This window comes from Phalacrocorax aristotelis, chromosome 9 (assembly GCF_949628215.1).
Source record: "Phalacrocorax aristotelis chromosome 9, bGulAri2.1, whole genome shotgun sequence".
In the NCBI taxonomy this organism is placed as follows: Eukaryota; Metazoa; Chordata; class Aves; order Suliformes; family Phalacrocoracidae; genus Phalacrocorax; species Phalacrocorax aristotelis.
The window spans coordinates 37,541,209-37,555,352 of NC_134284.1; the positions used below are offsets into that span (position 1 = coordinate 37,541,209).

The 14,144-nt window shown below is 47.0% G+C and overlaps 2 protein-coding genes across 2 annotated transcripts in view; one reads left to right on the plus strand and one right to left on the minus strand.

Moving 5' to 3' along the window:
- Positions 1-9,030, minus strand: part of FANCM (FA complementation group M) — a 74,891-nt gene extending 65,861 nt beyond the window's left edge. The window contains exons 1-4 of the mRNA XM_075104402.1: positions 8,491-9,030; positions 7,664-7,836; positions 5,845-5,922; positions 4,990-5,148 (exon numbers count right to left, since the gene is read on the minus strand). Coding sequence (XP_074960503.1) covers positions 4,990-5,148; positions 5,845-5,922; positions 7,664-7,836; positions 8,491-8,923 — 843 coding nt within the window. The 5' untranslated portion in view covers positions 8,924-9,030. The remainder of the gene's footprint in view (positions 1-4,989; positions 5,149-5,844; positions 5,923-7,663; positions 7,837-8,490) is intronic.
- A 109-nt stretch (positions 9,031-9,139) lies between these two features.
- FKBP3 (FKBP prolyl isomerase 3) lies at positions 9,140-13,975 on the plus strand. Its single transcript, XM_075104410.1, has 7 exons — positions 9,140-9,347; positions 9,450-9,551; positions 9,629-9,736; positions 10,115-10,250; positions 11,190-11,257; positions 12,829-12,926; positions 13,742-13,975. The coding sequence occupies exons 1-7, from the start codon at positions 9,234-9,236 to the stop codon at positions 13,794-13,796; spliced, it is 681 nt and encodes a 226-aa protein (XP_074960511.1). The 5' UTR covers positions 9,140-9,233; the 3' UTR covers positions 13,797-13,975.
- Positions 13,976-14,144: the final 169 nt, after the last annotated feature.

Here is a 14,144-nt window from a genome sequence, read left to right on the forward strand (position 1 = left end):
GCTTCAGAAAAATAATGTTCAGGTCTTATTTTCTGAAGAGAATCAGATTTAGACCACTGGGATTAAACCAGGGAGTAAGACTAGGCCAGTGCTGATTGCTTTTAATGGCATCAGCTGTGGAGCAGAGATTCTTACTGCTTACCTCAGAAAGCATTCAACCAAAGTACTTTTAACCTTGAGAGGAGACCAAGAAGGCAGAACCGTCCTATTCCTCATTAAAGTCTCGATAGCAGGAGCTACAGGTTACCTTAATCACACACGGTAATCCCATGACTATATGCAGTGTTCCCAAATAGAAAGTGGTTATTCTTAACTCTTCAGTTTTCTGAACACTTTCATCTTATGACTTTGCTGAATGTTAAAACACTGCAGCTGAAGTAATTTGTTCAGTACTTTTTACACTCCCCTGGCAGTACCACACTGTTAATATTAGAAATGACACAAATATTTCACAGAATCACAGAAAAAAAAATGAAGCTAGACATGACCTCTGGCAGCCAGCTGGTCCAGCCCTCTGCAACAGAAGGGTCAGCGCCGCTGGCAGAGCGGGCTGCTCAAGGCTTCACACAGCTGGCTTTTGAGCTTCTCCAGCGCCGAAGGGGGATAAGGAGCCTGTAACCCCTCTGGGCCCTGGTTCAGTATTTGACCACCCTCACTGTGAGAATTTTTTCTTCCTAATATCTATTTTTCCGTGTCGCAGCTTGTTTCTTTTACCCTTCATCTGTATGATAACTCTTCAAGTAGACAACTGCTAGCCTGGCACGCTGTGACTGAGAGACAAGCTCCCGTAGTTCTGCACGCATCAGAAAGTCTGAAAGCAGCACGTGTGCTTTGCTACGTACTACAGTTAACGAGCACCTCCGGCGCTTTAGAGTCGGGGTAGCACACAGTTGTGCTCTCACAAATCCCTCCTTAATGTCTCCCCTTACAGATATGATGGTAGAGTTTATCCTTAACACTTAATAGAAGTAAATGTCTTCTTACATAAGATTTCATGAATTATATCGCTAGCATTATGGATTGATTATAAGATTTAGGCTTTAAATAGAGCTTTTGTGTTCTTCAGTTACCATATACAAAACGGCAACCAGAGTCAGTGTCTGCCAGCTTACGGTAGTGTTAATTGGCAAACAAAATGGATTTATGTAGTACTTCTGGCTGAATAAACATACAGGCCTCAAGAACTTTAAGCCTCCTGGTTCCACAAGGCTCTGCGCTGCACAAAATTGGCTTTATGCTTAACCTAAAACCTCTTGTTGAGCAGCAGATTGGAGAGTGATGGCTGGCCCTGGCTGATCGTGCTGAAGTGTGGCCAAGGTGCTCTCTGGTGGCGCCTGCCCAGAGATTACCAAGGGAGACAGCAAGGAGGGAGAAAAAAGAGGGGGGAAAGAGAGAGAGAGAGAGAAAAGCCTTAGTTTTAACGCAAACAAACAGGCGGTTTTTTCCTCCCCACAAAAACAAACAAACAAAAGAAAGCAATCCTCACTTTCTTCTTCTGAATGTCTGATATCCCTAGCTGTGCAGATACCCTGCACTAGCCCAGCCTAGCCATTTGTATTGCCACAAATTAATTGTATGTGAAACTGATGGGGCTGGGGGGGTGGGTGGAGAATCTCAAAAAAATGCTGTGGGTTTGGGGTCTTTCTTTTTCCCACCAGAAAGCTGCCAAATCTGGTTTGCCAGGTGGCAGCACAAACGCTTGTGCCAGTTGTGGCCACAACTAGGAACCGCATTGCCTGATGTGCCAATTTAAATGCACGTCAAAGTACTCCTTATTTAACAGAACCAGGCAACAAAGATACCTGCCATGCCTTGTATTCCTCTCAATTTGTTCAGGATGCAGGATCATAGCCAGGGAAAAAAAATTCAGACTTCCTTTTCAATATGTTGAATTGTTTCCCATTTGATTTTTATTTCTTTTGCTTTTTTATTTAACATTTCCTCAGACCGTTGGAAATGCCAGCCAATATTAAAGTGAAGCTTACAATTAATGGAACACAATAAAAAGTTTTTAAAACCTGAGTTGAGTAGAGGGCCTAGGGAGGCATTACATAAAAGCTTTTGTTTTGCCCTCACAACCCCATGCTTTTTATAAGAGCAAATAAAAACAATTTTCAGCTTTGATAAGATTTTATGGCAAATTAAAGAAGTTTCTGCATTTTGATTGCTTTTGCCAGTTATAGAAATTATTTTCATGCTTTGGGCACAACAAATGTCAAATAGCTACTGGAAGCAGTTAAATCCCCTCACCATGAAGTACTGGTTTGTACACACTTCACATGTTAAACGTCTATTGCAAAAAGCGTTTGCTGTATCCCGTGTCTCCTTCCATAGGCAATCTCCTCCTAAACACTTCTGTGACTCAGCTACTTGTGGGTATGTTGTAGAAACATTACTGAAACATAAGACCAAGGTATTTATCTGAATGTGCTGATATCCTGTCTGCAGCAAAGCGTTCAGTGTTGTTTTACGTAAAACTGTGAATTCCAGGATAGTATTTATTTTGACTTATGTTAGACGGCTTCTGCTGCTGAGAAAGAACTAATTAATCTGGCGTTTGAAGATACACTTTATGGCTGTGGAACATTGTACCAACTTCTGTAAACGGCTCTCACGCCCACGGGCACAAAGAATTGTGTGTTTTCGCTGACACACAACAAAGTTTACTTAACAGTTACAGTAGCGATTACCACAAAACGTTACTGTTACTCAAATGTATCATTTTAGAATGTTTGAAAACATCACGTCACGCATGATTACCTAACTCCTGTTATCGGAATAGGTATTTTATTATCCATCTGTGGCTCTGCTTTGTAAGCCATTAAGGAATTAATTTGAAGTTATTAGATTTCCACTATTCAAAGGAGAAAATAAAACAATTCACCCATATTTTTGGAAGATTAAACGATGTAGCCTTAACAGATAAATGTTGTCCTGCATACTGTGTATTTTTCAAACAAGCATTAGTGCCTACAAAGTTTATTCCAGCTATTGTGATACTCAGGGCCTTGCTTATTGTATGTATACAAATATAAACATAATTTTTCCGGCATTGTTGCGTTGTGCTGTTTTACACTGTCCTCCATTTCCACTGAAATGTTGTCTTGTTTACTGTTACTGTTTGTCAAAATTAAAGATAATGATTTTATTGTGCAGAGTACACTTGGCTTTCATTTTTGTAACAGACATGCAAGCCCCTTTTCCTGTCTTTCCTTTGACTGGAAATGGCAGAAGTCACAAGTGACTATTCTGATGTCACAAAGGCCACTTAAGCCCCAAATTTGAAATGGTCGCTCTAAGACCCAAAAACCATATGTTCTTTGAAAGAAACACGTGCATTTGGAGCTATTGTCTCCTGCTGCAGCCAGCGGGTCCACTCGCACGCTCACTCCTCCTCACCGCAGAAGCCGCCTGCAACCCCATTTTGTCAAGCGTCCGGCACAGCCCCCCGCAATCCTTAGTGCAGTGCAGACTGGGGCGGGACTGGGTTCAGAACCAAACTGTAGAGAAGCAGTTCTTAACGAAAAGGGATGCATGTATTAGAGTTTTCTCCTAAATCCTGATGCCATTCAGAACACATTTCATGGCTGATTCTTCTTCTGGCAGCGGACAAGGATAATGCAACGTGTGCTTGCTACTTCTGTGGCTGCACTCACAGATCTATCCTGATCTCAAACCGCTCAGAAGCCAAGCACCTCTGCACAAGCTGAGGTACAGGACCCACTTTTGAAAGTGCTGAGGTCTCCAAGACTAAGGCCTGGCTTGCCCATGAATGCTGGCAAAGGCTGGGGCACCATCCTTTCACGCCCTCTGTGTTGTTACTGTGCGTACAAGTCCTATTTTCTAAGGAAAGCAGTTGCAATACAAATGCAAATACCAGATCAAAGAAAGGAAACAGAAACCACGGAAGCTGCAGTGACAGCTTTGTCAAGGTTTGTCTATACTCCTCAATTACACCAGATTAGCCGAACCTATGTGCCTACTTCAGCTTATAGCTCAAGTAAAACACCTCAAAAAAAAATCCCTGCACTCAATACACGCATTCAGAGGCGCCTGCAGTGACGCAAAACTATCTTTAAAGCTCTTGCTAGCTTGTCAGTAGAACTTCCTCATTTAAATACACCCTCAGGTTACTGGTGTGAAGACAGCTGATCTAATTCCACCTAGAATACGAACAAACTAGTTTGCCTTCTGATGGTCTTCACATACGCTACACCAAAAATCATTAAACTTTAACCAAGAACATACTCCAAGGCCATCAGTCTGATACCAATGCTCATTTTTTTATGCGTCTTACCAGAAAAAGAACATAAATTTTGAACTTTTCAAAGTGGGATATTATGTAATTCTAGTACCTTACTGAGAAGACACAGACCATTAAGTCATCACAGACTGGCTAACAGCTCTGGTCCCTGCTAGCATGACCTCTATTTGGACATTACCTACTGGTAACAGAGAAAGGAAAAAGTTCTCAAAAGAGAAAAGGGAAAAAAAAAAAAGCACCAAACAACCATCCAAAAAAAAAAATCAAGGAGAACGAAGTACACTGAGAGATGACTTCAAGCTCTAAAGAATATTCTCAGTCAGAGAAAGTGTTTCAGTCAATATACAGTTTTCACAAGGCTGGCAATAACCTGGACAACAAAAGCACGGCCATTTGCAATATCTTAATACTAGTAAATTCAGAAGCCTTCAGTTTAGGTCTCATGTCAGTTTTGAGAAAAGTGATGAGAAATCATGAGAAAACGAATTCCATTGTGAGTTTTCCACCAGAGCGAGGTAACAGGTATCACTGGTGCAAATTGAAACAGCAGCTGCTGTAGTTGAAACCATGGGGTTTTTTCTTTGCCTTATACTCAAAGTTACTGGCCTAGGAAAGCGTTACCTTTCTAAGTTATTGCCAGCCCAGAGAGGGATGTTAAAACAGGAAGGGACATTATATATTTAGTGACACTGTCCATTTAACAGTGAAGAAATGCCACAACTCACCCGGATGTAAGCATTCTGAATTTCTACCAGTTCTTCACCAAGCGGAACAACAATTTTCTCCACTTGTCGCTCATGAGAATAAGGCTGAATTTCTGGAGAATCTTCAGCACATAGTTCTATCTGAGCAATGAGTAAGTTGGAAATGACTTGCTGCACAGCCTGTTTGGGAAGCCACAAAAAGACCGTATTTGCTTGTTAACACTCCAACAACGTAAGTTAATATCACATGAAGGTAACTATTTCCATATTCTAACAGGCCTTGAATGTAATCGTAAGGTAAAGGTACCCACTACCTATAGATGACAAATGAAAGCCTCTCCATGTAAAGGTCTCAAGCAGTGTGCCAAGACCCAACACAGTCAGCTCATGAATGCAAAAAGCACGCAATTGCACGAGGGCTGGAGTCACAGAACTCTCCCTTTGGCTTTGGGCGAACCATGAAATACCTGATGAGCAGTAACCTTGAGCTAGGAGCTTAAACTGAATTTAGATGCCCACCTGGCACAGACAGAAAACCTAAGCCTTACTTATGTTTATCCCATTCCCTACACTGAACAGAAAATGATAGCCATTTTGCATTGAGAGTAGATTCTTTTTGGTTCAAATGGGTTTGTATTCTCAAAAAACAGAAGGTATTACTTCCTTTTAGAAAGGTCAGAAAATAAATAATACAAAGTCCATGGCATGATAAAGGCAAACCCTCAACAACTAACAGACTGTGAAGAGACTCAGTTTTTATGTGGAATTCTAATAGACTTCAGTACCCCGCATGGTGCTCAAACTGCATCAAACGGTACTAAATGTAGCTTCTACTGAAAATTTATTATTCCAACCACACGAGCAGATTTGACTCACCTTCGTGTCACTGCCTGGTGTGGCACTTAGGGCCAAGATCCGAAACTGACTTGTGTATTTGCTTAGTTCCCTTACAACCTAAGGACAGGAAAGTTTCCATTAATACCCTTAAGAGAGATTATTTGCTTATACAAACTATATTGATGAAAATATCCACTAAGTGCAAAGGGCTTAACAAAATATTCTAAAAAAGAGTATATCTAAATTGAAATGGGAGCTAGGAAGTGGTCGTTTATAACCATTTTATCCAACACTTAATTGTGACTCAGTATATTACCCCAGGCCCATTCAGCAGAACAACCCTGGTAAATTATGAAATAGTTTTTCGCTTGACTTAAGAAAAAGAATAACAGCACACTAACTCAAGTGAGTTTGAAGTAAGTTTGAAGAACCACTCTTAAAAAAGTAGATCGTGAACGATCAGCCCCATGAAATCTGAACAGAAATTAGGCAACAACCACCGTGCCAACCAGAATTCAGTAGAGTCTCACTTAAAAATGTTGCATTAGCAGTTGAGAAAATGGCTGAATATTCCTCAGACCTCCCACGTGCTCATTCTACAGCCTTCCCTAAGACCAAAATTGGGCCAAGTACAATAGTTGCTGAACATTCAAGCAATAACCAAATTGCCTCCCTGCTTTGTTTTCCCACCGAGCCAAACTCTGCCAGTGCTCTCAGTGAACACCAAGGCCTTCCGACCAACCACAGGGAGGGGAAAAACCAACAAAAATTACAAATAACATAATATAAAAGCTACAGAGAATAAGTGAACAGAGACAAAAAAGGAATTCAGTTTGTGCTGGTAGTCCTACTGAAAAGCGTGGAAAGGTATAGCCAAAACTGAGATGAAAGCCTGCCAGTCTCACAGCCATGGGGACTGACGGGGCAGCTGAAGAGATTCTTCTCAGCTATAGCCAAGACAACCCAAAGGCTAATGAGTACAAGTCTTGGCTCTACTCTGCAGAGCGGCTCACATAACAGTAAAATATTTTAAGAAAAGATTTTTACATGGTATTTTGAAATGAAATAATGTATAAGCTTCAAGTCTTTGAAGATGAAGTTGCTATGGTTCTAAAAAATGATAGAAGACAACTGCAATGCCTGCAAACCAACATGGACTGTTTTAACTCGGCAAGCCACCACCTCTTTTCCAGCATGCCAACTAAGACAAGCACTAAAACCCACCTACTTTCCACTAAAGAGGGCTAGTAAGCAAGTAGACACAGCCCTATATACATGCAGTCAATTTCTCCAGCATATAAAACCATAACTTTCTTTTACTGCTATGAGGAGATTAAGCCAAGATAATGCAACAAACTCATTGCTAATCAAGACAAAACCCAATTTTAAAAAGAAATCATAAACTCATTCTGCTAAGATAAAGAACTTTACAAAAAAAAAAGCCCACATTTTTGTCTGAAAAAAACACCCCTTATTTAAGACCTACTCCAACATAGCACAAACACACCAGAGTAGACCTGCAAATACAAGCACACCTGAAAGAAACAGCACAGTGGCTTTTAATTGCCTGTGAAAAAAATTCCCCTATCAAAAAAATATTTTGAAAAATTTAAAATGTTATTCAGGCATGAAAAAAATTCCCACCTCACCTTACCAGAGTTTAATACAGGTTTTACTTAAAAACAAGGCACCGACGACATCGAGGCCTGTTTAATCTCTTTCAAACAAAGCTAAGGACCTCAGGGACAATTTCCCTACAGCAGTGATGACAGTGACACGTCAGGGAAATGCTATAACTGATTTTGAGGGAGGTTTTTTTGGGAATTGTCAGACAAGAGTGGGGCGACTCCAGCATTACCTGACAGTAGGCGTGATTTCCAAGGGCTTTGTGGGCTTCGTCAATAACTAAACATTTAATCTCTACAGCAGGACACGTCCCACGGGAAAGATCATTCACCATTATTTGAGGCGTAAGGAAGAAGACTCTCTTGGTAGACCACAGTTCCCTCCGACTGAGGGCTTGGGTTCCCCCTGGAAATTAAAGAAATAACATTAGCGAACGGTTCTGCCAAGAACACACGACCCGTGACCTGAGAGTGACAGCAGAAGGCCGACAGGGCTGGCAGGCACGCGTCACCTTTGGGGAATGAGTGCCTTTTAAAATAGCACATGCCTTGATGCATTTTCAGGAGGAAGAAGGTGAATGCAATAAGTAAGAAGATTTTTTTGCATTAAAACACTATATCCAGAACAGGCTGGAATGCTCCAGATGCCCTGCAGCCCCGTACCTGATCTGCACCACCTCTGACAAAGGTTCACGCTTAAACACAGTTATGGATTCGGTCATTAAGCCTATGACTTCAGTAAGCAATACACTGCAGCTCATGGGGTTTGCAAAAAGTTTTTGCAAATAAAGGAAAAAAAAAAAAACAAACCAATCATTCTTTAGCTTAAGTTTCATGCAAAGCGTATTTTCTGAGGAGATGTTTACACCCGTGCGCAGAAACCCCACGGCTCTGTGAACCACAGGGCTGCGTCCCCGGCCTCCAGAGAACGTGTTCCAGTGCTTCATCACCCTCACGTCGGTGACCCGGGGGTTTAATTACTGCAAAACCTGAAATTAACCCCTTAAACAGCTCCTTATCCTAAAAAAAGGCTTCCCCCCACCCACCTCCCCGGCCCTACCTGTCATCTCGGCCATGTGCCGGGCCGGGATCCCCATAACGCGGGCGCAGGCCTCCATCTGCTGAGCCACCAGCGGCTTGGTAGGGGCGAGGAAGAGCACCTTGCCGGAGGGGAACCAGCGGTAGAAGTTGTACATGACGACGGCGGCCACGAAGGTCTTCCCCAGCCCGGTGGGTAGGCAGACCAGCGTGTTGCCCAGCAGGGCGGCGCGGGCCATGCGCAGCTGGTAACCGCGGACCGGGTAGTTCGTGGGGTAGATCCAAACGGACCCCGCCGCCGCGCAGAAACCCGCCGCCGCCGGGCTCGGGTCCACCGCCGCCGCGGCCGCCGCCAGCAGCAGGTCATCGTCCTCCTTGTCCCCCTTTTCCTCCTTGTTCTCCTTCTTCGCCACCCGCCAGGCCTGAGGCAAAGTGCGCTGCCGCCCGCCGCTCATCCTCCCTCAGGGCGCTGCCGCCTCCCACCGGCTCTGAGGTAATGCGCGCCAACGCCCACCGCCCTCCATTTTCTCCCCGCGCCGTCCCTTCAAAACCCCGCGGGAGACGCCGCGGCGACGAGGGGGTGGGACGGAGGGACGGCGAAGCGGAGGAAGCAGAGGTAAAACCGCCCCCCGTCCCACCCCCTCGTCGCCGCGGCGCCTCCTGCGGGGCCGCCGGGAAGGCTGGGCGGTGCGTGAGGGGGAGGAGGAGGAGGAGGAGGAGGCGGCGGTGGCGGCGGCGGCGGCGGCGGCGGCGGCGGGCGGGAAAATGGCGGCGGCGGCGGCGGGTCCGACGCAGCCCTGGAGCGCTGAGGAGCTGCGGAGCGAGGCGCTGCCCAAGAAGGATATCATCAAGTTCCTTCAGGAGCACGCAGCCCAGGCGGTAGGGGCGGGAAAGGGGGGCTCTGTGTGTATGTGTGTGTGTGTGTGTGTGTGTGTGTGAGGTGGGGGGGGCCTCTCCGCCGCTCACCGGTGTGCCTTGCAGTTCCTGGCCGAGCACAAGCTGCTGGGGCAGGTGAAGAACGTGGCCAAGACGGCGAACAAGGAGCAGCTGATCGCGGCCTACACGCAGCTCTTCCACACGCAGGTGCGGGGCCGGGGCGGCGGGGCTGGGGGCCGGGGCCGGGCGGTGGCTGATGGCTGCCCTCCTCTTCCTCCCTGCAGCGGTTTAAGGGCACGGAGGGCGCGGAGAAGGCGGCGGAGAAGGCGAAGCCCGCTAAGGCGGAGGAGGCCAAGGGGAAAGCGGCGAAGCCCGAGGAGGCCGCGGAGGAGGTCGGTGCGGCACCCCCGCCTCGCCTTGTCGGGGCGATGGTGTGGGGCGGCCAGACTAACCAGGGCTTCAAAACCCTGCTTACAGCGAGACGTCTGGTGTCTGCACCGCGTCTTCACCTTATGCGGCTTCTCTAACTGAATTAGCAATAGGCCTGGTGCATCTCTCCCAAAGCTTGGCTTTGCTGAAACTGGCTATGCTGCTATGTCTTCCCCACATACTACAGCACTGCAGTAATGCACCAACCCTTTAAAACACACCATTTGCTAATGCTGTAGGTGTGCATTTGGCACCTTGAACTAGGTGGTCGTTCAGCCTCGAAGGTAGTTGGTCTGAGACTAGTTAACGCAGTGGTCGTAACTCTGTTTTTATAAATTTAGGGGCCACCAAAGTATACAAAATCAATTTTAAAGAAGGGTGATAAAACCAACTTTCCGAAGAAAGGAGACACCGTTCACTGCTGGTATACAGGAAAGCTGCAGGATGGAACAGTCTTCGATACCAATATTCAAACAAGTAAGGCCATGTATATACCATCTGGCTTTTAGTGCAAATGCATATAGAGGAAATGAGCTGAATCGTCAGACAGCCTCGGGCACGCGTTCGCTGCTGGGAGGCGTGCGTGGTGGGCGTCCTGACAAACTGCTTTTGCCATCGTGCTGTTGAGCTGACCGGGGTGTCCCTGCAGTCAGCTCCTGGAGCCTGCTTTTCCATGAGGGAACGCAGGGCAATATTTTAAGACTGGCTGGAGTCAAGTGACATCTTGCCAGAGGTCACGTTCAGCATTCTCTGGGCCACAGATAATGTGAGAGAAGGGGATTTAATTGGTACTGAAATTACTTTGGAGACAGTTCCTGCTCGGGAAGCTTCTGTTATCTATGGAACATAAGCACCAGCAGTGGAGTTAGTTTCTCTAAATAGACATGTCATGCTGTGCTTCTGCAATAAACCCTTAAACGCGGGGGCACTGGAACGAGAGTGATTTGTAGCGTGGTGTACCGTACCCACTGCAGAGAAGTCTGCTGCTATTTTTGTGCTAGTTTCTCGATCAGAGGATTTAGGTATATGAAATCCTGACACGCTTTTCCAGCAGCGATGTCAAACGCTGAGAAGAGCAGCAGGGCTGTCACTGGAATACGTTCTGCAACTCATCGTACTTGTTGTGTGATGGTGTATGTTCCCTGTTGACTTTTTTTGATTCACTAATGTGCTTATGACTTTAGTAATTCAGAAATGAGTCTTTTAGGTTCACTGGATCAAGATCTGAAAGATGCTCATCAATTTGAACTCTTGGTCCAACTTGAACGCTAAATTTTCCCCTAAAATCTGATAGTGGGCTAAAAATAATAGCATAAGAACAGATATTTATATAAAGTGTGATTGTAATAGTTTAGAAAGAACTATGATATGTGCTGGTGTGATGTTAAAGCAAATATACATAAAACTGTCTTTCAGGTTCAAAGAAGAAAAAAGCAGCCAAGCCTTTAAGTTTCAAAGTTGGCATAGGAAAAGTAATCAGAGGGGTAAGTAAAGCATGACTCCTTAGAACACAGCAAGTTTTCATTCTGCAGGATTTATGACTGGGGTGCAAATTTTGAGCTGCTGTTCTTGTTTCTCGCGGGGGCGAAAAGGCCAGTTGAAAGCGCCTACATCTGCAGGATGTAGTATTTATTCTTTTTGGATGCATTCATCTATCTGCAGCGTCACTCCTCTCGTTAAGTAGTGCATGGAAATCAGCGTAACAGCTACGCATTCCTCGGGACAAGCGCAGCCTCTCGCGTACGCCTGCCCTAGTGCTTTGCACAAGGCTCTCCAGTTCCCGGGGCTCCCTCGGTCGCTCTATGCATTTGGTGTGCTTTAGTCTGCCAGAAGATGGTTTTTCTCTCAGCATCTTTTTGATACTTGCCTCGGTACCTTTTCATGCGTAGTTCAGTTCGTCCATTAACTCCGAACTGGATGCTGAAACTCCAAGTTCTAGTTGCAGTCGCGCACCGAAACGAGTTGCGGTTTTGGCGCTGTTCTGTCCAGCGCCGAGTGCTGCCGTAGCGCAGGTGAGGCTGCGGGAGGGGAGTATCTGGGCTGGCTGAAAGCCCCCAGGAGGAGAACGGAGTGTTTTGCGCAGCCACCTGCGTGCGCACATCTTGGAGTTGCAGCCGGGCTGTGAGCTCGGTGCGCCTGGGAGATACCGGCTCGTGCAGAGCCAGTCGCAGCATGGTGATGCCGTGTCTCACTGCTGCTGAGCCAGCGGTGAGGGTGGCGGCTGTCTGCACAAGATAATGCAGGAGGGACCTTGGGCTCACCTGACTTTTAGAATACAAAACAAGCCTAACCCAACCCAGCGTAATCCTCAACGCTGCTGCTGTGCAGCAAAAAGGCCTTTGCGGGTGATAGGATTGGAACTGGGATGGGGAAGACGTCCCTGGGCCTGTGGCCAGCGCTGCAGAAGCAGCCGTCGCCCGGGTTTTTCTGTAGTGTCCTGGCGCAGCGCTCCCGCCTTTGCGCGGGTGCCAGGTGCCTCCTGAAGCGGTTACGGGGCACGGGCTGCGGCTGTTCGCTGTGAAACGCTGGCACGGCGCTAAGCTGAAGGCCAGCTCTGGTGTGGCAAGTGCCGAAATAAAATCAGTCTTTGAGCACTAAAATAACCCTTAAATGCTAATCCATTGATACTGCAGAATGGTGGGGAAGTGTTGGGGTGGAGAGACAAGCCCCTCAGTACTCTCTACTGTGAGATGCCTGCTGGAACTGCTTGAACTGACACCGAAAGGAGCGTATTCCTTCATCGGTCGCTGCGGTCTCACAATGTAAAAGCAAGACTGACCAGGAAGTAGGGCCCAGGCTAGTGCAGGAGCAGGGAACGCCAGCCAAGGGGAGCGCTTCCACAGGCAAAAAGGAGGTGAAGCCGCCGCCCGGCACACGCTGCGGGTGGGGGAGCGTTCTGGGGGATCGAGGCCGTGCTGCACCGGCACTCAGAGGGGAAAAAAGCACACGAAATGTGCTTCCTCACAAGCTCTGTAAGACTGCTGCGTTCTTGTGGTATCTGAGTTTGATTTGGTGTTTTATTTCTGTTTTGTTCATTTTTATTGTTGTTTTGTAGTGGGATGAAGCTCTCTTAACAATGAGTAAAGGTGAGAAGGCTCAACTGGAAATTGAACCTGAGTGGGCGTACGGCAAGAAGGGGCAGCCTGATGGGAAGTATCCTTCTGCAGTCAGTTACTCACTAAGTGACTTGGAAATGCTGGGTGGAATGAAGTGCTCCGTGGACATCACGGGACAAAATGGGGGGAGCGTTCAGCCTTAGACTGGATGGATGCAACCGCCCATGTGTTTTGAAGGAAGACCCCTGCAGGGAGTACTGCCGAGGAGAGCTTGCTGCTGGTTTTCCTCGAGCTGCTCCCACGCACTTATTCCCGCAGCGCCTATGGGGATGCCGCGGGCAGGGAGCAAAGCTCCCCGCGGCAGCTGTCGGGACAGCACTCGTGTCGTGGCTGGAGCACGTTCTGGGGTACATGTGATACATGGGATTGAGTCTGAGATCCTGCAGAGCGTCTCATGCACTCACAGTTCAGTTTAACTGGTGCTTCTGGAGGAAGGGATTGTTCTATCTTGCTCCAATCAGGGTAACTTTCAAGGCGTGTCTAGAAATCCTTCTCCCTGCCATAGTGTAGCAGGACAGTCTTCCTTCCCAGAGGAAGACCAGTGCCTGTCTCCCAAAAACAGAGGTGAGGCTTTGGCAGTCCTGGCTTAGAGGAGCAGGACTGAGGAGGAGCAGGTCCTGACAGAGGCAGGGGGGCAGAGCTGGTACTGAGGGGCTCCTGACGACCTGTGTGAGGCAGCAGCTGTGCCTCTGTGCTGCCAAAATGGGTCAATGAAATATGAACCGGACACCTGAGCAGCGGGACAGCAGGTGATAAATCACTTGACAGAGCTGCATTCGCTCAGGGGGTGGGCTGGTGCCTGGGGCGGGGGCTTGGTTGGTTTTATAAAGCTTCCTTAACTTGTGCAACCAGGATTCCACCAAATGCAAAGCTCTTCTTTGAAGTGGAGTTGGTGGATATTGAATGAAGACTTTCCTTCGCCGCTGGGAACCCATTTATGACCGAGAAAGCTTCTGACAATGCGGTTTTGCTCTTGTACTGTCAGGATATAGTTACAACTGTGGCCTTGTATTGAAACCGAGTTTGCTCCCCCGCCCCAACTGCTGTACAGCGACACACCACTAAAGAACACATAGTTTGTACATGCACGTGGCTCCCTGGTTTTCTGTGTATGATCCCCTTCAAGCTGCTTTCTCTTACTGGGGGGGGTGGAACGGCTGCCAGCTCCAGCATGATCCTCCTCAGTGTTTCCCTTCCAGCTCTGGGAGCTACTGTGTGTTAGACAAGTGCTGCTGCAACAGTTTCAGTCTAACCT

Excerpts from the sequence above, each read along its gene's own strand:
- FKBP3 (XM_075104410.1), top strand. The coding sequence starts at position 9,234 with ATGGCGGCGGCGGCGGCGGGTCCGACGCAGCCCTGGAGCGCTGAGGAG. Across the intron at positions 9,552-9,628 it reads CGCAGCTCTTCCACACGCAG|CGGTTTAAGGGCACGGAGGG; the intron begins GTGCGGGGCCGG and ends TCCTCCCTGCAG. Across the intron at positions 12,927-13,741 it reads AAGGGGCAGCCTGATGGGAA|GATTCCACCAAATGCAAAGC; the intron begins GTATCCTTCTGC and ends TTGTGCAACCAG.